Source organism: Lacerta agilis, chromosome 14, assembly GCF_009819535.1.
Source record: "Lacerta agilis isolate rLacAgi1 chromosome 14, rLacAgi1.pri, whole genome shotgun sequence".
Taxonomy (NCBI): Eukaryota; Metazoa; Chordata; class Lepidosauria; order Squamata; family Lacertidae; genus Lacerta; species Lacerta agilis.
The window spans coordinates 20,230,268-20,251,970 of record NC_046325.1 but is presented as its reverse complement, the minus strand read 5'-3'; the positions used below and the strand labels follow the sequence as shown (position 1 = coordinate 20,251,970).

Here is a 21,703-nt window from a genome sequence, read left to right as displayed (position 1 = left end):
AGATCCCTAAACTCGAATATTAGTGACATTATTGGTATATGTGCTCCTGTCCCTAGTCCCTATCTAAAATATAGAGCATATATTTATGGAATTATCCTTCACAGATGGTGTTATGGGGGAGGGTTTTTTCCTGTTGTTTTTAGTGTTAACTGAATGTCCATAGTGATTTGGTGTTTTTTTCCTGTGTTTTTTTTTTTTTTTTTTTTTTTTTTGGACAAGCATCCATGTTAATTACAACCTTTATGATAATTAAAGGCTAAGGAACCCACCAAATAAAACGCAGGAATTCTATGTAGCATTTCTTATGAAAATATTTGTGTGTGTGTGTGTTAGTAGAATTTTTGACTTTGTACTTATTTGGATAGAAATTGTGATGTAGGCTTGGATTGAACCAAAGCAAAGAAAATACATTAGAAATAAAGGTTACTGCCATAGGGCTAGAGGGGAAATTTAAATCCTTGATCATAGGATTTGACTGATTTGGAAATGATTTTTCTGGAAAGATTGAAATATTACTTCTACTTCTTTCATGAGAGGGAGACATGGCAAACTTCCAACTCACTTTGCCTAAGAGTAGGCAATGCATGTTTCCCTCATCTGGTCACTAGAAGCCACCTGAGGGTGATTTCTGTAATGTGTGTGTGTGCCAATATTTTTACATCACAGTTTTCCTTTAATCTTGATTCAGTTTTCCACTGAAATATTAAAACAAAGGGTCAGCTTTGAGAAAGTTGTATCAAGCAATGGTTAAGAGGAAACTCAGGGCTTTTAGCCTCTCCTCCCTGGATTGCAAAGTAAAGCTCAATGAACAAACATTTGCATTCTTCAATACTTCCTTCCTATTAGCTGCAACTTATTATTATGCAGTTTAGGCTTCAAAGTAAAGATGCAAAAATTTTGCAAATACACACAGAATACACAGATTTAACAAAATGCACACATGACTAAACCCCTTCAGATTTTCTTCTGATTAGCCGATCCTTGTTGTTCAGCTCAGGTCTCAGCACAATTATATAACATTTGGGGGAAAAGATGCAAACCAGCAAGCCAAGGCTGGAGGCTAAGATTGAAAAGATCTCCACAGCTACCATGTATTTTCCATTAGAACTCAGGTAAGTTGGAACAAAGGACAACCAAACACTGCAAAAGACCAGCATGCTGAAAGTGATAAACTTAGCCTCATTAAAACTGTCAGGCAGCTTCCGAGCAAAGAATGCTATAATTAAACTGACAATTGCCAGGAAGCCCATGTAGCTCAAGACACAGTAGAACATAATCACGGATCCTTCATTACACTCTAGTACAATTTCATCCATTATTGAATGTCTGTCAGCATCTGGGAATGGTGGAGATGTTGCTAGCCATAAAGTACAAATGCTTGCTTGAATAAGGGAGCAGGAGAAAACAATAGAATTGGTCAGTGTTTTACCCACCCATTTCCTCATTTTGGATCCTGGTTTGGTGGCCATGAAAGCCAGAACTACTGTGGTGGTTTTTGCCAGCACACAAGATACAGCCACTGAGAAGATGATGCCAAAAGCAGCTTGCCGGATGATACAGGTCACCTTATTAGGTTGTCCAATGAACAGCAAAACACAAAGGAAGCAGAGCAGGAGGGAGATGAGGAGAGTATAAGTGAGCTCCCGGTTGTTTGCTTTGACAATTGGAGTATTATGGAGTTTCAAAAATATTACAAGCACTGAAGCTGTGATCAAAGAAAAGCAAAAAGCAAGAGAGGCTAAAGTAAGCCCCAAAGGTTCCTTGTAAGACAGAAAGCTTATATGCTTGACAATGCATGAATTCTGGTTTCTGTTTGGATAATTTCCCTCTGTGCATTTATGGCAGTCATTCATATCTGAGAAAGAAAAGATAATAGTCTTCATCTCAAAAAATAAAAATATCAGAAAGCACAACGACATACAATGTTCTTCCCACTGTTCTTAACTGTATATGAGCTTTCTGATAGAATTGAGATCAATTTCATCTATGGCATGGGTGGGGAACCTCTAGCCCATAGGCCTCTTGGCTCACCAGACCTCCGAGATTAGTTCACAGGACTTTCACTGTTGATCTCATGGCCATGGGTTCAAGCCCACATTGTGCAAAAGATTCCTGCATTGCAGGAGGTTGGACTGGATGATGCTCACGGTCCCTTCCAACTCTAAGAATCTATGATCTATGATCTACCTGCCCTACACCTGAAATAAATCAGGTAAAGATGAGGCTGTCAATGAGAATTGGTAAGGAGTGCTAATCAGTCCTGTGCAGAGCTGATAGTTTGGACTTTAATGTGCTCTGCTTTGTAATGAGGATTAGCTAATAATCCATCCTGGAAAAATTGGGTCATCTGAAAACATTGTGATAGCATTGACTGAGTGATGAATCCCCCCCCCACTTGTCAAACTTGTCACGTAAGGTAAGGTAAGGTAAGGTAAAAGGTAAAGGTAAGGACCACTGGACGTTTAAGTCCAGTTGAACTTGTCTATTGGGTGTGACACTCATCTTTCAGGCCGAGGGAGCCGCGTTTGTCTGCTGACAACTTTCTGGGTCATGTGGCCAGCATCACTAAGCCACTTCTGGTGCAACAGAACACTGTGATGGAAGCCAGAGCACATGGAAATGCTGTTTACCTCCCCGCCACAGCGGTACCTATTTATCTACTCACACTGGTATGTTTTCGAACTGGTAGGTTGGCAGGAGCTGGGATAGAGCAACAGGAGCTCACCCTGTCGTGTGGATTTGAACTGACAACATTACAATCAGCAAGCCCAAGAGGATAAGTGGTTTAGACCACAGTGCCACCCGCGCCCTTGTTGTCACATAAGGAGGTAGTTGAGAAAACGATCCAGCCCACTAGCCAAATCCAATGTAGGCTTTTTCATGGCCCAAACCATGGCTCAAACCAGCTTGTTGAATTAAGGGGAGACGTGGCCAATGTATCTTTCTGAACAATTACCCTTCTAAACTACATGAACTTTCTAAAATGTCTTCAAAATAGTCATGTGATGGGGTTCCACATCTAGCTCTGGTGGCAGCAACCCGGTAGTGTTTTATTGGCTTAGCAAAATAGCCATGTGAATATTGCATTGTGTGAGTCTCATCCAGAGAATTTTCCATTCGACCAGGAAACCTAGTGGTGTTGAATTAGATCATGGGTAGGCAAACTAAGGCCCAGGGCCCGGATCTAGCCCAATTGCCTTCTAAATCTGGCCCGCGGACGGTCCAGGAATCAGCGTGTTTTTACATGAGTAGAATGTGTCCTTTTATTTAAAACACATTTCTGGGTTATTTGTGGGGCATAGGAATTGGTTCTTTTTCTTTCTTTCTTTTTCAAAATATAGTGCAGCCCCCCACAAGGATGATGCCCTTGATCAAAATCTATCTAATGCGGCCAGACTCTCCACGTGGTTCCCTTGCGTGAAGGCAGTTAGATCTCTGGCCCACTATCTGAGTGATCTGATAAATCCTACGCTAAGAAGGGCCTTTACACTAGCTCGATTTCATGCCATTCCCACAGCATTCTTGCAGGGTGTATTTTCCAATACTCCTCTGGATCTTCGACTCTGCCCATGCAACAAGGGAAAGATAGAGGACTTTATTCACTTCTTCTTCTACTGCCCACTATATGCCTCAATAAGACCTAGGCTTCTCCTTCTAATCCCGCTGACTATCGCCAGGGACGTTGACTGCATGAAATACTTACTGGTAGATGCCAATCCCTTGATTTCACGTGGAGTGGCCATCTACATATTACAGGCCCTGAAACTCAGGACCACCTTTTTGGCTAACTTCCCTTAGCCTTAGTCCTATGTATCTTCCTGACATGAACTCTGTCGTCATGCCCTGCTATTGCTTTTTATTTTATTTGTATTTTCCAGCACGACTTTACCTCCAATGTTTTAACTGTATCTGTTGTATTTTTTGTATAATCGTGCCAGGCCACGTCCTGGTCTTTTACTACGTGCTACGGCCATATGGCTAATGCAATAAATAAATCGATTGATAGTGCAGCCCCACACAAGGTCTGAGGGACCGTGGACTGGCCCCCTGCTGAAAAAGTTTGCTGACCCCTGAATTAGATTTATGTGTTTGATTTTCTAGTCACATTTTGCACCCTCTCCAGTTCCATCTTAGGTGTATTGGCATGGAAATAACTTGACCTGCTACTTGCATTCCAGTCAGAGCTTGCAACAAATCACTCTTGGCCACCGTCACTACATGTACTTCTCCAGGCATTGATGAGTCCATGAGCACCCTCAAGCTCCATACCGTGTCCATCAGAGGACTGCATTTATGTGTGTAGAGACACAAGCTTTTTAAGGCTTGGGAAACCATACTATTCAGCCATTCTTTCATCTCCAAATGCAAATCCAAATAAAATGTAATACAATGGTCATATATCTGGTTGAGAAACTGCATATAAAAATGCTGGATTTATGAATGTTTCATCCGTTATTGCTCACTGGTGCTCAAGAAACTATCCAAGCTTCTAAGAATCAAATTGGAGAGAAGGCAGTCAGGCACATCTCTGTGATACGGTTCTACATGCTATTTCTTACCCATCTGGTCTGAAATCTTTCCTTCTGGACATGGGATGCAATCATAGCAGCAAAATGGCTCCCCTTCTTTCACTTTCTTGCTAGAACCAGGATGGCAGCTCTCAGAACATAGAGAAATAGGCTGGGCCTAATGTTCCAAACATAAAAAAGGGATAAAATAATAATCAGGAGGAAAAATGACCTAAGAATTCTCAAGATGTGGGGGACCTGCAATATGTTATCTAGCTGTCATGAAGGCTGCTATTATTTGGCTTCAACCCACCCAGAGGTGAAATGTTGAAATCCTGATTGCTCCTCATCTGGACAGGTGGGATAATGGGAGTAAAATATACACCCAACTAGTTTCATTTTCAACTGTTTCCACTGTGAGGTGCAACAGGCACTTTGGCCTGTATTTGCTCTGAATGCCCTTGGTTATAGAAATATGGATCAGTATCACAAAAGGTGTGGAAGGTGTAGTTGTATAGTTGCTAAGAGTTCCAAGAAACACTGAAAGCTATGCTGTTGATATCAAGTCTCCAGATAAATTATGCACTTGCTGTCAATAAGGTCATTGCAGAATCTGAAGCTGATAAAAGATGGGGAAGTGGCAGTACTGTGATGAGAATCCTTGGCAGTCGAGAGTTAGTAAATTGCTGCTGGGTTAATCTAAGCTCATTTCAATTATCTTAAACCAGTGTTTTTCAACCACTGATCCGCGGCACACTAGTGTGCCGTGAGATGTTGCCTGGTGTGCCGTGGGAAAATTACTTTATATATAGTCAATATAGGCACAGAGTTAAATTTTTTAACATTTTCTAATGGTGGTGTGCCTCGTGATTTTTTTCATGAAACAAGTGTGCCTTTGCCCAAAAAAGGTTGAAAAACACTGTCTTAAACCAGCGGTATTCCAAATGTCTATCTTTAGGGAAATCTTCCTTCAAAATTGAGTATGCAGTATGCTTCTCAAATTGTTGACAATCAACTGTACCTGGTTAAAGCCCCTGTGCCAGGTTATGATGTCCTTGTTGATGGTGCACACTTGATCTGGAGGAGCCTGTGGATCCACCCTCCCAACTTTCAACTTACTAAAGGACTGATTGGAGGAAAAAATCCAATTAATAATGTCAAATCCAGCTGCTAATTCCCCATCCTGGTCAAAGGAGACACTATCCCCAGCACTGTTGTTATAAAATACACCTTTCAGAAAATGATGGAGCTGAAGTGAAGACAAAAAGTTTAAGTTAGAAAATAAGTGCAGAATGAGGTATGTTTGCCTTAGATGACTGAAAATTCATTTCTTTTGCCATTCCCTTCCCTGCATTGCATATTTTGTGTGTGTTTTGTGCTGCTTTTTTTAGTTGACTTGTGCTTTGAAAGAACACATTCAATAATTAATATTTGTAGTACTGTATGAATTTCAATGCATTTCCCCCCTTTTATTTTTGTAAATCACTACAGGATGACTTTGGATGTGTGGAGTGATTGATCGTGTGTGTGTGTGTGTACAGTACACACACACACACACACACACACACACACACACAGAGAGAGAGAGAGAGAGAGAGAGAGAGAATTATGCTAAAAGTAAATTCAACTCATATTTGGTGGAGCCAGCAATTATTTTTACTATATATTTTCTACAGTTTTAGATTACTTGTCCTCTAGATGAATACTTTTAGTATGTAAAATCTGCATGATTTCATTTATTTTTATGCATTTTTACTTCGTAAAGTGAATTGTTATAGAAATACAATAAATTAAATAAAACAACTCATTATTATGTGGGGGAAACTGTTTTAAGCATGCATGGGATAACACATGAATAAAAAAAATAACATTGTACACAAGGGGTCTTAAAACTTCATAAACAAAACACACACAACACCCAGTATATTTTGGTTCCATGAACTATGTGCCATATTAGCAGCTTTTAGGAATCACAGAATCATAGAGCTGAACGAGGCCATGAGGGTCATGTAGCCCAGTCCCCTGCAATGCAGAGATCTTTTTGCTCAACATGGGGCTTGAACCCATGCAGAGCTTGGGAAGACAGTTTCTTAGGCATTTTGATTCCTGCTCTTACAATCAGAGATATGGCACTTTACCTGCCACAAGTGTTGATTCTGATGTTTCTGTCCTTTGTCCACCATTGCACCATATTTGACTCTAGATGAGGACATAGCATGTAAAGCATGAGATAATGCATAGACAGCATTGTAGATGCTATAGCTGTGTCCAGTCATACTCGTTTCAAAAAAGGTCCCAGGAAGACTCTCCAGCTTCTCCTCACCTGTACAAATATCTCCATTCACCTCTCCTGCATCTGCAGTTGGGAAAACACAGCCAAAAGTCTGTTGCCAGAAGTCCTTGATAAAACCATCTCCTGTTGTGCTGGATGGGTTTCTGCTGGCAACAAATTGTTGAAATATTGGCAGATCATTGGAGTGAATTGTAAATGAGAGAGATCCATGGATTATTTCTGTATCCCATGTCCTCTGATAGACCATTGAAGTGAGGTCCGCCTGGGCTGTTATTATCCATACTATGCCTTTGGGTTTATTTCTTATATTTTCTTGTTCTGACAAATATGGAAACCACCTCAAAAGTGCAATGGTGTAAGATTCGCCATAAAGCACTACTATGTTGGCATTACTATCAATGATGGTATCATGTATTTTTGCCCCCCTTTTCATCATATCATGTATTTTTGTGACAAAAGAAAATGTTCGACTCCTTTCTATGAAGGCAAAACAGATGCCATTCTTGGCAAAAAGTGGCAACACAGTTTGCAGGAATCTGTCTCCATTCTCATCACTGAAAGTAAGGAGCCCAATCCACAACCACCTAAACTGCAGGAGCACAGACAGAATTCCCTCATACTGAAGCATTTCCTTGGGAGCCATCTGATAGAAGGGTAGGCCAGGAGTTTTGTCATTCATCACTGGAGCAGAACCATATATGAGCTAAAAATGAATGGGTGTGAATGGGGGAATAGATGCAATGAAAATGTCATTTACATGTATTACTTTTCAGTGTTCATTTACATATATTTTGTCAACAATCTTTACAATAACCCTATAAGTGGAAGTGGAAGATTTCCAATGCAATAGACCGGTTGCTAAGGTTGAAAACACTGACTCACAACTTCTGATGGGTTCAAAGCTGAGAAAAGAACAATTGAAATTTACATGGACCAGACCACTGACCCACCCATCCCTAATTAATAGCAGGTATGGGGGCAGGAGTTTGGCAGGACTGTCTGCATTTAACTCATATTTGCACCAGAAAAGAGTTTACATTTTGGAGTTAGTCACAAGTTATTGATATTTTCAACAGGACAGCAGCATCAGATAAAATGTCCCCTCACCTCATACTGAAGTCCCAACAAAGTGGAGGTGTTGGTTCCCCCCCCCCCAGTTTTTAAAGAACTTACTTAATATGTGTCATGTTAACTTGAACCTTTTTCAGTTAATGTTTATGTACAATTAATTAATTCACTATTCTATTGCAATATTTAAATAACTTTTGTTATTAAAAGGACAAGGAGACTTGGAAGGCTATTGGGGTTGGTCATTTTTTCTTGGTTTTAATTTGCAGGTGACCCATAAATTCCCCTTAATCTGAAGTTCACATTTACATAAATTAACACCCATGTATATATTCCAAATTCACCCGTATCATTCTCTCCAAATCAAAAAATCTGAAAAATATGATATATGGACAACATACAAATGCACTCTACCTGTGGGATCTTGTAAATGTCCACAATATTTGCAACATGAAGTGAGGTTAAGGGGTCTAGCCCTCCAATGATTCCAAACAAGTTATTCTGAACATCACACTTGTAGCTGGGAACAAATCTTCTCAAGGTGTATATTAAGAGAATTGTGGCATGATATGTCCATTTAGCAGTGAAATAGCTATCGTAGATATGAAAACCCAAAGTGATATTGGGTAAGATCTGAGGATTTTCATTAATTTCCTTTACTGCCAATGCCAATGCCAGGATATGTTGATAATTCTTAGGAATAACACTAGAATTAAAGATGCATTTTTAATCATAAGGAAATGCCAGGCCTTGTAAAATCTTTGCAGTGGTCTTCTACATCTACTTCATTGTTCTTTGTTATGGTATTTAGATGCAATCCTTTATAGCAAATCCATATCCTAAGGTAGTGTATGTAATAAAGGAAAAGCTCAAATAATATCTGTGTTTTTCAGAAGATAATGTTTCAGAACATAGTGTTATGGGGAAAACCGGGCTAGGCCTTGCCTGTAATTACGCCGCCACCATGTCGAAGTCTGAGGGATCGTCCGATTACGGGTGCGATATGTCTCCTCACGAATCCCCCAAAGAACCCGAACAGCTACGCAAACTGTTCATTGGAGGCCTAAGTTTCAAGACAACAGATGAAAGCCTTCGCAATCATTTTGAACAATGGGGCACACTTACAGACTGTGTGGTGATGCGAGACCCAAACACTAAGCACTCCAGGGGCTTTGGATGTGTCACTTACTCGGCAGTGGAAGAGGTTGATGCTGCCACGAATGCCAGGCCCCACAAAGTTGATGGGAGAGTTGTTGAAACAAAAAGAGCTGTATCCAGAGAGGACTCTCAAAGGCCTGGAGCCCATTTAACAGTAAAAAAAAAAAAAAAAATCTTTGTTGGGGGAATTAAAGAAGATACAGAAGAGCACCACTTAAGGGACTACTTTGAACAGTATGGCAAAATTGAAGTTATTGAGATAATGACTGACCGTGGCAGTGGCAAGAAGAGGGGGTTTGCCTTTGTTACTTTTGATGAACATGACTCTGTGGACAAAATTGTCATTCAGAAATACCATACTGTGAATGGGCATAAATGTGAAGTCAGGAAAGCCTTGTCAAAGCAGGAAATGGCCAGTGCCTCATCCAGCCAAAGAGGTTGTAGTAGCTCTGGCAGCTTTGGGAGTGGACGTGGAGGTGGATTTAGTGGTGGTGAGAACTTCCACCATGGCAGCAGCTTTGGTGGCCGTGGAGGGTTTGGTAGTCGCAGTGGCGGAGGTGGTGGTGGTGGCTATGGAGGCAGTGGAGATGGCTACAATGGGTTTGGCAATGATGGCTATGGTGGTAGTGGCCCCGGATACTCTGGAGGAAGCAGGGGTTATGGCAGCAGTGGCAGCTATGACGGCTATAACAATGGAGGTGGCGGCTTTGGTGGTGGCAGTGGGGGAAGCAGCTTTGGAGGCGGTGGAAGCTACAATGACTTTGGCAGTTACAACAACCAGTCTTTGGGCCCATGAAAGGAGGAAACGTTGGAGGCAGGAGCTCTGGGCCATATGGTGGAAGTGGGGGTGGCTACGGTGGCTCTGGTAGTTGCAGTAGCTATGGCGGCGGAAGGCGGTTTTAATTCCTAGGAAACAAAGCTTAGCAGGAGAGGAGAGCCAGAGAAGTGACAGGGAAGCTACAGGTTACCACAGTTGTGAACTCAGCCAAACACAGTTGTGGTAGGGTAGAACTGTGTCATGAAGACATGTGTTAGACAAGCGCTTGTTTGCAAACATCAGGACTGTATTTGTGGCTATCTGTAACAGGATATTTTAGTTTTTTGTGTTCTGTGGAAAGTGCAAAGCATTCCAACAAGGCTTTTATGTAGATTATTATTATTTTTCACGCCCATGCTGTTGATTGCTAACTGTAATAGACTGATCATGATGCTGAATAAATGCGTCTTAAAAAAAAAAAAAAGAACATAGTGTTATGAGCAGAACTGTAGCTAGGTGATCTTGCGCCCTTGGCAGAACTGTCCAAATTGAGCCCCCTAGCCACATACAAATTAGCTCTTCTTTCCACTTCTCCTTCAACCTCCTCCCTCCACCCATTCAATTCACCCTCTATTTAAAACCATTTCTTATGAGGCAATAATCAATATTTATATTTATGGACATATTTTAGCCGATTTTGCACTCCTCCATCACCTGTTTATGAGTTACGGGGGTTGACTGGATCCTGCTTATTCCTAGATCAAGTCATTTTTAACATACAAGCCAAGCCAGTTTCCTGACAAGAGAATTTCTTGGGGGAAGGGTGATTAGGAAGAAAAAAAGAAGGTGATGTCCCATTAAGAAAGTCATCAAGACAGCACAGGTTCTGTGCCAGTCAACAAAGAGGTGGAGACCCTCTCTCTGTTCAGAGTTAGTTTAGAAGACAACTCTATCCTTAAATATATTTTGCACCATCCAAGGGTATGATACATCAACTTTTCTTACCATTTCCCCTGTACAATCTCAAATTCTCTTTCTATTGTTAACTCTTCATTCTGCTAATACTTCTGCATGCACTTTTGCACAACATTGTCAGGGGAGAGGTTAAAATCCATACTATTGTCTTCCTTGAATTTGTTTTGTAAATCCCAACTTCTTCTTACACTTCACTATTCTCTTAGCACTCTTAAGTACACAAAGCAAAAAAAGAAAGAAAAGAAAAGCAATACAGATTCATAGGAAGTTGCTTTATTAAGAAAAAAGTAAAATTCTTACGCAAGCTCTTCAAACAAAGGTGGTGGGGGTTCTTGGGTAAAAGTTATTTCACTAGAGATGATGAAAGCCTGGGAAGCAATGGCTCCAATGATGAAGTCTCCTCTCTGATGATACTCATGAAGTGGAGGTTGTGGATCAGCAAGCATGCAGTTAATGATATGAGACTTACATACCATGTGTGGAAGCGATAACAAAAGCAAGGCAATTAATAACACCATCCTGGTAGATCTGTTGTCTCTAGCATCAGGTACTCCTATTTTATCCATCTTTAAAGGCCCAGGACTAAAATTTAAAGTATATGAGATCAGACTGATACAGCTTTGTCTCATTTTACCCCCTTAGACCCAGTTTGGATTTCTGGAGGGTTTTTTTTTTTTAAATACCATTCTTCATAGGCTGTATTATAGCTTTGCTAAAGGCCACTGCTAGTGTGCTGGGGTATTGGAAAACAGCAGAGTTAATTACTATCCTTTTCACAATCAAAGGAAAAATAACCACCAATTTAAAGTTGAATATTCCCTCTGGAGTTGCAGAAATAAACCGATTTCACACATTCAAATTGCCACTTTTTCTTTCACTCAATTAGATACCAAGGGACACCTGAGTTGGGAGTGACACATAGTAGGGATATCACACAAGAGTAACTAGAATTTTCTCCAGACCCAGAGAGGAACATAAGACGATTGTACTGGATCAGGCCAATGGCCCAATTAGTCCAGTATCCTGTTTTCACACTTGTCAACCAGATGCTAATGGGAAGTTTGTAAGCAGGACCTGAGGATAACATGTCCTCTCCCCATGTGTGATTCCCCATAGTATCAGAGGTATACTGCCTCTGACAGTGGTATAATATAGCAATTGTGGCTAGTAGCCATTGGCAGAATTACCCTCCATAAATTTGTCTTATCCTCTTTTAAAGCCTTTCAAGTTGATGACATCACCACTTCTTTTCGCATCTAATATAATAATACTCGTGCTGTCTGAAGGAATGCTTCCTTTTGTGAGCCCTGTATTTCCCAGCATTCAGCTTCAGGAAAGAAAAGTGTTTGATGTTAGGGCTGCCTTTCTTCAAAACAGCAGTAGGCAATGTATATCACCCATATGTTTATTTTGTTTTTTGTTTTTTTTATTTGTTATAAATATTTTTACTGCTTTCCCTATCAGAACCAGGTACAATAAGAATAAAACTACAGTCATATCTAAAAATACACTTATAAAACTCCAAGATACTGAAGGGAAAACTCACATTCAGCCATTCCCAAAACACCGGATGAAAAGTTGCACCTTTACATGTCTCCAAAACGTGTACCACATAGGTGCCAGGTGCCCATGCAGAAGGAGGGAGTTTCAGAGCTTGGGAGCCACAACTGAAAAGGCTCTTCCACATGCTACCAAATTTTGAATCTCCAAGGGACGTGGAATTGTTAACAGAGCCTGTGGTTCTGATCTGCAACTTTCCATTTCAAGTCATTATTCAGGACAAAATTAGAATGATTACAAATGCAGCTTTGTTACCCACTCACCCCTTCAATGAAACGGGGGCTCTAAAAATGAGCTACTTTCCTCCATTGACTTGAATTGAGAAAGGGGTTATACAAGGATTCCCAGAAAAGACTTGGGTGGGGGGAAAGGTGATGAAAGTAGTTTATATATTTTTTCCAGTTCATTTATATGTAATAGCATTCAGTTTTGTGTCTTATAGTACACTACAAAGGAAGAAGTCCATGTGTATTGCCTTCCTTGAGTCTCTTATTTTTTTCCCTAAGGGATTCTCCTTCATTAAAAGTTTTGAGTGGATTAGTCACCCTTAGGTTATAGCACCATGTGAACACTGGCTAGCAGAATCACAGAAGCATATACCTAACCATTTAACTGTACGTACCCTATATTTGATGAGCAAGGTACCATTAGAACACATTGCCCCATTACCCTGAAACATCTAAGAGAATGAGTTGTCTCCAGGGGTATTACCTCAGTCAGAGAAAGGTGCTTGATTTGACAGAGGATATTTGTCTCAGTCAAAGCAAGGACTTTCCAAAGAATGAAAAATCTCCTCAAACCAAGAAGATCTCAATACATATTTTTTGTGATTCAGAGGCTGATGTGGATATATTATAGGAAGACAAAAAATGTTTCCTCTATTCAGTAGCAACTATGTGAGAAGAAACTGATACTGTACTATTATGAAACTAAATATATTTTGTAGGTTTCTTACAGATCATTTGATTCCATTTTCAGCTTAATAATTTAGAGAAATTTACAGAAAAACAAAATGGACAATTACATTCTTTGATGTTTTCTCATAATTAGCTGTTCCTTGCTGTTCATTTCAGGCCTTAACATAATAATGTAACATTTGGGTGCAAAGATGCAACCCAGCAGTCCAGCACTGGAGGCTAAAATAGAGAAGACCTCCACTGCAACCATGTGTTTTCCCTTTGTGCTCAGGTAGGAGGGAATAAATGATAACCAAACACTGCAAAAGACCAACATGCTGAAAGTGATGAACTTGGCTTCATTGAAACTGTCGGGTAACTTTCTGGAAAGGAAAGCCACAGTGAAGCTGACAACTGCAAGGAAGCCCATGTAGCCAAGAACACAGTAGAACATAGTCACACACCCCTCATTACATTCTAATACAATTTCTGAAGCCAAGGAGTTCTTGTCAACATCTAGGAATGGGGGAGAGGTTGCAAGCCAAACAGTACAAATAAGTGCTTGGATGAGGGAACAGGAAAGAACAATGGAGTTGGCCAAACTCTTCCCCACCCATTTCCTCATTTTGGATCCAGGTTTGGTGGCCATGAAAGCCAGAACCACCGTGGTGGTTTTTGCCAGCACACAAGAAACAGCCACTGAGAAAATGATGCTGAAAGTAGTTTGTCGAAGGAAACACATTACCTTCTGGGGTTGTCCAATAAATAAAAATGCACAAAGGAAGCAGAGGAACAGGGAGATGAGGAGAGTATAGGTGAGGTCCCGGTTGTTAGCTTTGACAATGGGAGTGTTGTGGTGCTTCATAAATATTCCTAGCACTATAGCTGTCATCATAGAAAATGAAAGAGCTAAAGAAGTTAAGCTAAGACTCAAAGGTTCTTCATAAGACAGAAAGCTGAAATTCTTAGGAATACAAAAATCCTGCTTTTTGTTTGCATATTTTTCATCTGTGCATTTATGGCAATCACTCATATCTGAAAAACAACAACAACAATGGCATTTTTATGTAGAAAATATTGGCCAGAAAGTTCACCACCATGCAATAAATGTTCTTCTCCATGTTATTAGATTTATATGAGCAAAGATGCTTTGTCCTCACAGTTCAGGAATGAAGCATCTGAGCCTTGTTAGATTAATCCTTGTGTGTGTTGACCTATGCCCATGTCCTGTGCACCTTTGCTGGTCCAATAATTCCCCACCACCACCTCCCAAGCTGCCCTTGGACCTGAAAGACTAAGGAACAGCATGTCATACAGTGAGGATAACTAGTAAACAAGCAGAATTTGTGGTAGTGCACAATATCATTATCCATGCAGCACATCACTTACAGCTACAGACATAGCTTCCAATTTCCCAACATTGTAGAGCTTGAGGTAATATAATATAGCCTTAACTCTGGTATTAAGCTGGGAGGTATTTTGAAAGCAGAAAGTGTTTTCATAATTGAGCGTGTGTGTGTGTGTGTGTTTACTGGTTGAATAATATTCAAGGCTTAGCTGAAGTATATTACTATAACTAAATGTTTGATTTACAAAGGCATTAAGAGATTACAGCCATTAAAAAAAAAATCTCTTAGTCCACTGACGTTTAAAAAAGGAGCTAAAACTGACAACCCATTTAAGGAAAATAAACTCAGCCCCATTGAGATAATTATTTAAAAGTTATTAATGGTGTTTCTTCAGCTACTGTTCTGATGTTGAAAAAGTCCAATTACATTATATGCCTTACCAAATTGATCTGAAATCTTCCCTCCTGGGCATGGGATACAATCATAGCAGCAAGATGGCTCTCCCTCCTTCACTCTTTTGCTAGAACCAGGATGGCAACGCTCAGTACATACAGAAAGAGGCTGTACCTAATGCGTAAATGAAAGAGATTAATGATGATCTTGAAGATAATCATTGAGGAACCAATAAAATCCAGGAGAATTTGCATATATTATATAACAATCACAAAGCAAGCATGATTATAGGAGCAGAGTATTTTTCTAAACTATATCTACCTGGTTAAATCCCTTGTGCCATGTTATGACATTCTCATTGATGGTAAACACTTGGTTTGGAGAAGCCAGGGGATCAGTCCTCCCAACTTTTATTCTATGAAAGGATTCATTTTTGAGGAAAATCCAGTTATCAATATCAAAGCCAGCTGCAAACTCCCCATTCTGGTCAAAGGAGATTCTCTCCCCAGCACTATTGTTAAATGAGACCCTTTTCAAAAACTGGTGGAGCTGAATTAAAGTGGAAAAAAAACAATAGTTAGAAAATGCTGTAGTGTATATATTAGAGTCATGAAATAAGGAGGTAAAGTGGCAAAAATATTCTATCAGTGTTATCAATTTTTAAGGGATGAAGGCAGATGAAAGAGAAAGTTTCATTTTGGGAGGTGTGAATTGGTTTGCTTTAAAATACACACTGCATGAATCTTCTCCCCTTCTCTCACATTCATTACCTTCCAATGCTGGTGATCCTGAAATTTCTGCATGCCTCTGTTCTGCCTGGCACTGTGCTTGAGTCTAGATGAGGACATAGCATGTAAAGCATGGGCCATAACATAGACAGCATTGTAGATACTGTAGCTGTGAGAGGTCATGCTCATTGCAAAAAAAGACTCAGAAAGACTCTCCAGATTCTCTTCCCCAGTGCAAATGTCCCCATCTATCTTGCCAACATCCGTATTTGGGAATACACAACCAAAAGCCTGTTGCCAGAAGTCCTTGATAAAACCATCTCCTGTGGCGCTGGATGGATTTCTGTTTCTAACAAATTCTTGAAATCTTGGTAGATCATTGGAGTGAATTGTAAATGAGAGAGATCCATGGAACATTTCTGTATCCCAAGTCCTCTGATAGACCATTGAATTGAACTCCCCCTGGGCTGTTATTATCCACACTATACCTTTTGACTTCTTCCTCATATGTTCTTGTTCTGACAGATATGGAAACCATCTCAACCACACAATCCCATAAGATTCTCCATATGCCACCACTACACTGGCTTTACTATCTATGATTTTATCATGTATTTTACCCCCCTTGTTAAACATGTCATTAATTTCAGTGACAACAGTAAATGTTTGGGTTCTTTCTATGAAGGCAAAGCAGATACCACTCTGAGAAAAAGGCGGAAACATATTTTGCACAAATCTTTCTCCATTGTCATTATCCATAGTTAAGAGTCCAATCCACGTCCACCTGAAATGCAGAAGCAAAGAAAGAATCCCTGCAAACTGAATGTCTTCTCTGGGCACCATCTGGTAGAATGGGATGCCTGGCGTTTTATCATTCATCACTGGAGCAGGGCCATAGATAAGCTAAAGTAAAGAGCAGAGAGGAAAGAATGGGATTGTATTGTTATGACTTTGGGGGAGGAAGTAGTTTGTATGCCTTCATACATAAGACCCTTAAAGGTTCTTAACTGCTAGAACCAGCAAGTTTTGAGATCTAAGGAATAGAAGGATTCAAATGGTTAAATAGCCAGACAGGCTTCCTGATAACAGCCCTCTAAATATGGTATGGTAACAGCCCTCTAAATATGGGTAGTTGAGGTAACAAAGGGTCTGTTTCAGATAACAAATGGGTGTGTTCTCTTCCCTCAACTCCTTGGAAGTTAGTTAGAAATGACCAAAGACAAAGCTGAGTTGTTTGTGTGTGTGTGTGTGTGTGTGTGTGTGTGTGTAAGCTAGAAGTTAGAAGCTGGAAATAGCAGCCTGAGAAGCCAGATGGCGATACCATGCTTGATTTCTTTTTGAATCAGAGTCTGTGGCTATAGGAAAAGTAAGACCCCTTTGGGGTGTTAATGAATCCAAGACTGCAGCTATGGGAGCAGGGCCATAAATGAGCTAAAGGAAAGTGTGGAAAGGAGATAATATGTGTGATGGCCTGGGACTCGGGCTCAGACTCGGAGCCAGAGGAGTCTCAGCCTGCACCAGACCCTCTGCCTGGGACATCAGCTGAACCTAGTCTGGGGCCTGGTCCTGTGGAGCCTCAGTCTGCTCAGCCTCCCCTGCAACAAGACTCAGCTGAGCCGACTCAGGGCTGATAGAAGGAGAGACCTGAGTACTTGCAGGAGGAGTGCTTGCCTCCAGGCGAGGCGAGGGAATGAGTCACCAGGGGATCAGGGCCGTCCGTTACCCCCTTCTAGATAAAAGGCTGCCAGACCCCACCCTGGGTTGCAGGAGCAACGTTTTTGGTTGCTAGACCCTGCCTTGCTTTCCCTGCCTGCGCTCCTGACCTGCCTCAGTTCCTGACCTACGTACCTGTTCCTCACCTCACCTGATGCCCTGCCCTGCTCCCCACTTCGGCTACTTCGGACTGTCTCTACCCTGAACCTACAAACCACGAACCGGACTAGGACTTTGGCTCTTGTGTAACCCTCAGGACCAGCACAATAGGATTGTACCCAACTAAGTCTTACTCAGAGTAGACTCACTGAAATTAATGAACCAAAGTTACTCATGTCCATAAACTTGCAAAGTAGTCTGAGTAGAACATGTGTTGAATATCATCCATAGATACAATGTCCAAATAAAGACACTCACATTTTGTCACTTTTACTTTCAGTAGACCTGCAATGTCAGTGGATTTTTCTTGCAACAAATTGGGTGCTGAGGGTGGGAGTGTTGGTTGGCCTGAAGCTTCCAGGTGGGTTTAAAGCTGAAGAGAAACTTCTCTGGGAACTCATGCAGTATTGCCATGAATACAACGTATTCCTCAGAAACTTAGCTTCCACAGGTGATAGATTTTCATCCAGTCAGCAGTGGCAGATAAGATCTCCCCTCCCTACAAATAGGTGTGTTGTGGGAGGATAATAATAATGGGGAAGAAATTCCAGCCAGGCAGAGGTCCTAGCCTTGAGCTTAGAGTGTGCATTAGTCAATCCTCCCCTCAGGTCTCTTATCCTTATCCTGTACTGATGCTGCTCAACATCATTTCCTCTGAAAGAACGGCAAAAGAACCTCCACACCCCTGGATTGCCATATTCCCAAAACTGAAAATCCAGACAAAGTTGTTGAGCTTTTACCACCCCACCCCACCCCCCACCATACACCTGGGTTTTCTCAGGCATTTTTGCTGATTTTGCGAAAATCCCCCCAGACGCCAAAATGCTGTCCAATTCCCAGACGTGTCCGGACATATGGCAACCCTAAATTAGGTTGTGAGGAGGAAATCCCTTTCCACCACTTACAATGAGTGGTACCAAAAGCCCAGTGAGGCCGAGACACTGGAACCAATCGGTGGGAAGCTCACAGGGCAAAATGCACAAAATCTTTAAAGGCCATGGCCCTTTCCTCTTCTCATGAGATTTCCTGGGATCTCTGTAGAGGACCATGGGGAACACAACTCTTCTCTCTGGGCTGTGTGTCAACAGGCAAAGTTGTCCTGCATGCAGCTCATGTCCCCAAACAACTCAGCCAGATGGGTGGGGTATAAATGAATGAATAAATTATTATTATTATTATTATTATTATTATTATTATTATTATTATTATCTGGTATGATGTGATATATGGCAGAGTTCTGCTTAGCTGACCCTTAATGTTTATATTCCTGAAGTCTTGTCACAAAACTTTTTTTTTTCTTAAAAGAATGGGCTTATTTCAAAGTAGGAGGAAGGGGTGAAGTGCTTAAGTTGTTACGCTTCTAGATTCTAATTTAAGAATGACCCACAGAGGCTTTATTTAACAATCAAGGCTTGACATTTACACAAAGTAATGGCCATTCATGTATGATATTCACTGACTACGCCAAAAGCAAAACATTTTAGAAGGAAATGTTTAAAAGTAGTAAAGCACTATAATTATACATAGAACAAGACACACAAACATACACACATTGACAGAAACACACGGCATACCTGTGGAATTTTGAAAATATCCACAAGTCTTGCCACTTGAAGTGAGGTTGGGGGGTCCAGTCCCCCAATGACTCCAATCAGGTTTGTTTTGACATCACATTGGTAATTTGGAACAAATCTTCCCAGGGTGTATATAAGTAGTATTGTAGCATGGTAGGTCCACTTATCAGTATAATAGTTATCATAGATGTGGAAACCCAAGGTGATATTGGGCAAGAGGTGAAAGTTTTCATTGATCTCTTTCACTGCAAATGCCAAGGCCAGGATGTGCTGATAATTCTTAGGTATTGCACTAGAAGGTAAGTTGTATTCTGAATCATAAGGAAACTTCACACTGATATTGCAATTGTTAGAAAAGTATTGTATTGGTTTAAAAATATTATTAAACTATTCCATCTCCCTGGAACTTTGAAAATGTTACATCCTTTTTTCACTTGCACCATTAGTTTGACGGGGGTGGGGGTGGGAATACCATTTCAGAAGGTGGGGTACTGTTTTTCATCTTCTTGGGAAAGATTAATATAAAGTTCTAAGACATAGCAGTAACTCCAGGAATTGCTGAAATTGATTAAACTGGAGTTTTATTCATTATCCCCAAGACTGCCATCAAACATGTCCCAAAGCTGGGGTATAAAATTGCAGGAGAAGGACTGCAGAAGAACTATAATTTAACGCAGGGTTTATATACTGTCTACAGATGGTCATTGATTCAATTCACAGCAGCTTCAGTTACAGACCCCTTGTAAATAACAGGACCAGGAAAGACCTCTGTCACAGTTGAGGGAGAGCTGCTATGAAAGCAGAAAAACTGGCATAATTGGACCTGCTATCTGATGCAGTAAAAGAAGATGCCATGTAATTGCCTAGATCAACTTTTCCTCTAGGATATTGAAGAAGAGCAAAAATAATGTTGATAAGATTAGGAGGACTGAATTGAGATATGCCTCAAAACATCAAACAATGAAGGGGTGGGGGTTGGGATGCATAAACGTATTTGTAATGCCTTTGAGTGCTCGTTATTTTCTCTCAGAAAATAAAAGGATGTTCTGAATTATTGTTAAGAATGAGAATGATGACATATTGCATGTATGCGGAAAGAGATGTACAGCAGAGAAGACAAAGCGGAAGGCCGAAGATGAAAGGTAGCAACCATGAATAAACTTTCTATAACATGCTAGAGAAGGGAGTCAGAAAGTCAGAGGTGTTCCCTAGCTCCCAGGAAGAACAAATATTTCAAATGAAACTTAACCACTTATTTTAATAGAAACAAAACCCATCAGGGTCTTGTTAGCATAAACAGCAACTAGAGATTCTTCTTCCAGTACTTTTACATTTGCAAATCAAAGAATTTGGCAGAGAAAATGAAGAGTCAAATCCATATGAAAAAATTGTTTTATTTTCTACATTCCCATGTTCTTATTACCCTTCAGTGTTCTCTTAGTACCCTTCACTTCAGAAAAGAAGAAGAAAAAGCAAATTCATAGTAAGATATCTTTTTTAAAAAAGGAATACGTTAAACTCTTACGCAAGCTCTTCAAACAAAGGTGGTGGAGTTTCTTCGGTGAAGCTGATTTGACTGGAGATTATGAAAGCCTGGGAAGCAATGGCTCCGATGATGAGGTCTCCTGGCTGATGATACTGATGAAGTGGAGCATGTGGATCATCAACCATGCACTTAATAATGTGAGCTTTGCTTACCATGTGAGGAAACATTAACAAAATCAAGGCAAGCAATAACACCATTGTTAAAACCAGGCAACGGCACTATTTTCATCTCTTAAAGCTCAGGACTAAAATACAAAGGATCAGAGATGGGGCTGATATATCCTTGTCTGATCACTGTCTTTATGTAATTCCCTTCAAGGGCTGTTATTAGCTTTGTTTGTGGCCACTGCAACTGGAATATTTAATTGCAGTCATTCTGAAAGAGGAAAACTGTGTGTATAAAATTGTGCATACTCTATGGAATTGCTGAGAAATATATATTATATTTGTGTTAAATCAAAAATTAACTGGTTTCTTTCACTCAGTTAGATATCATGGGGTAGCTGAATTGGTTGTGACACACTGGGGAAATTACAAAAGAATAAGAAATCCAGAGAGGAAACAAAATGTTTTGATCAAAGGCGTGCCTTGTTTCAGAACAGGGATAGGTAACAGGTCCATGAAACATTGCCCTACCAACCTCAATCTTCCCTCAGTTATGTCCTGCCTAACTGCTTTCTTACTTGCATCCTGTCCAGTAGGTAGTACTGACTGTCACCTGTTGGTGACTTGTGAAAGGTAGTGGGTGGTTCACCACACCTTAACCAGGGTTAAGCAGTGTATGCAGAGCTCCAGCCGAATCTTCAGAGATTTGCAGCTCCTAGCAGACAGCTTCTTCCAGAGTCCCAGGATAAGGGGAAAACTTTTCTCCCACACAGTTCAGAGTAATAAAGTATTTATTGTCTCCAGATACAAGACAAAGCTAAATACTGTTATCTACTATATGTAGGCATTCGGGTCTTTGAAGTAAAGATACATATGCACAGAGGGATCCACTAACAGTATCATCATGCTAGCTAACACTAAC

At 40.6% G+C, this 21,703-nt stretch overlaps 3 protein-coding genes across 3 annotated transcripts; 1 reads left to right on the top strand and 2 right to left on the bottom strand.

Moving 5' to 3' along the window:
* Positions 1-944: 944 nt before the first annotated feature.
* LOC117057583 (vomeronasal type-2 receptor 26-like) lies at positions 945-8,835 on the bottom strand. Its single transcript, XM_033168427.1, has 6 exons — positions 8,825-8,835; positions 8,284-8,575; positions 6,647-7,504; positions 5,530-5,757; positions 4,560-4,686; positions 945-1,855 (listed from the first exon to the last, which is right to left on the bottom strand). Exons 1-6 carry the CDS (start codon positions 8,833-8,835, stop codon positions 945-947), a joined length of 2,427 nt encoding a protein of 808 aa, XP_033024318.1.
* Positions 8,792-9,989, top strand: LOC117058417 (heterogeneous nuclear ribonucleoprotein A1-like). The gene is given in 2 exon segments (XM_033169581.1): positions 8,792-9,806; positions 9,809-9,989. Coding segments are annotated over 2 exon segments (1,095 nt in total). The 5' UTR covers positions 8,792-8,833; the 3' UTR covers positions 9,931-9,989.
* A 1,066-nt stretch (positions 9,990-11,055) lies between these two features.
* Positions 11,056-20,802, bottom strand: LOC117057582 (vomeronasal type-2 receptor 26-like). Its single transcript, XM_033168426.1, has 7 exons — positions 20,657-20,802; positions 19,132-19,423; positions 15,728-16,588; positions 15,279-15,506; positions 15,005-15,131; positions 13,344-14,250; positions 11,056-11,341 (listed from the first exon to the last, which is right to left on the bottom strand). The coding sequence occupies exons 1-7, from the start codon at positions 20,800-20,802 to the stop codon at positions 11,056-11,058; spliced, it is 2,847 nt and encodes a 948-aa protein (XP_033024317.1).
* Between the last annotated feature and the right edge of the window lie 901 nt (positions 20,803-21,703).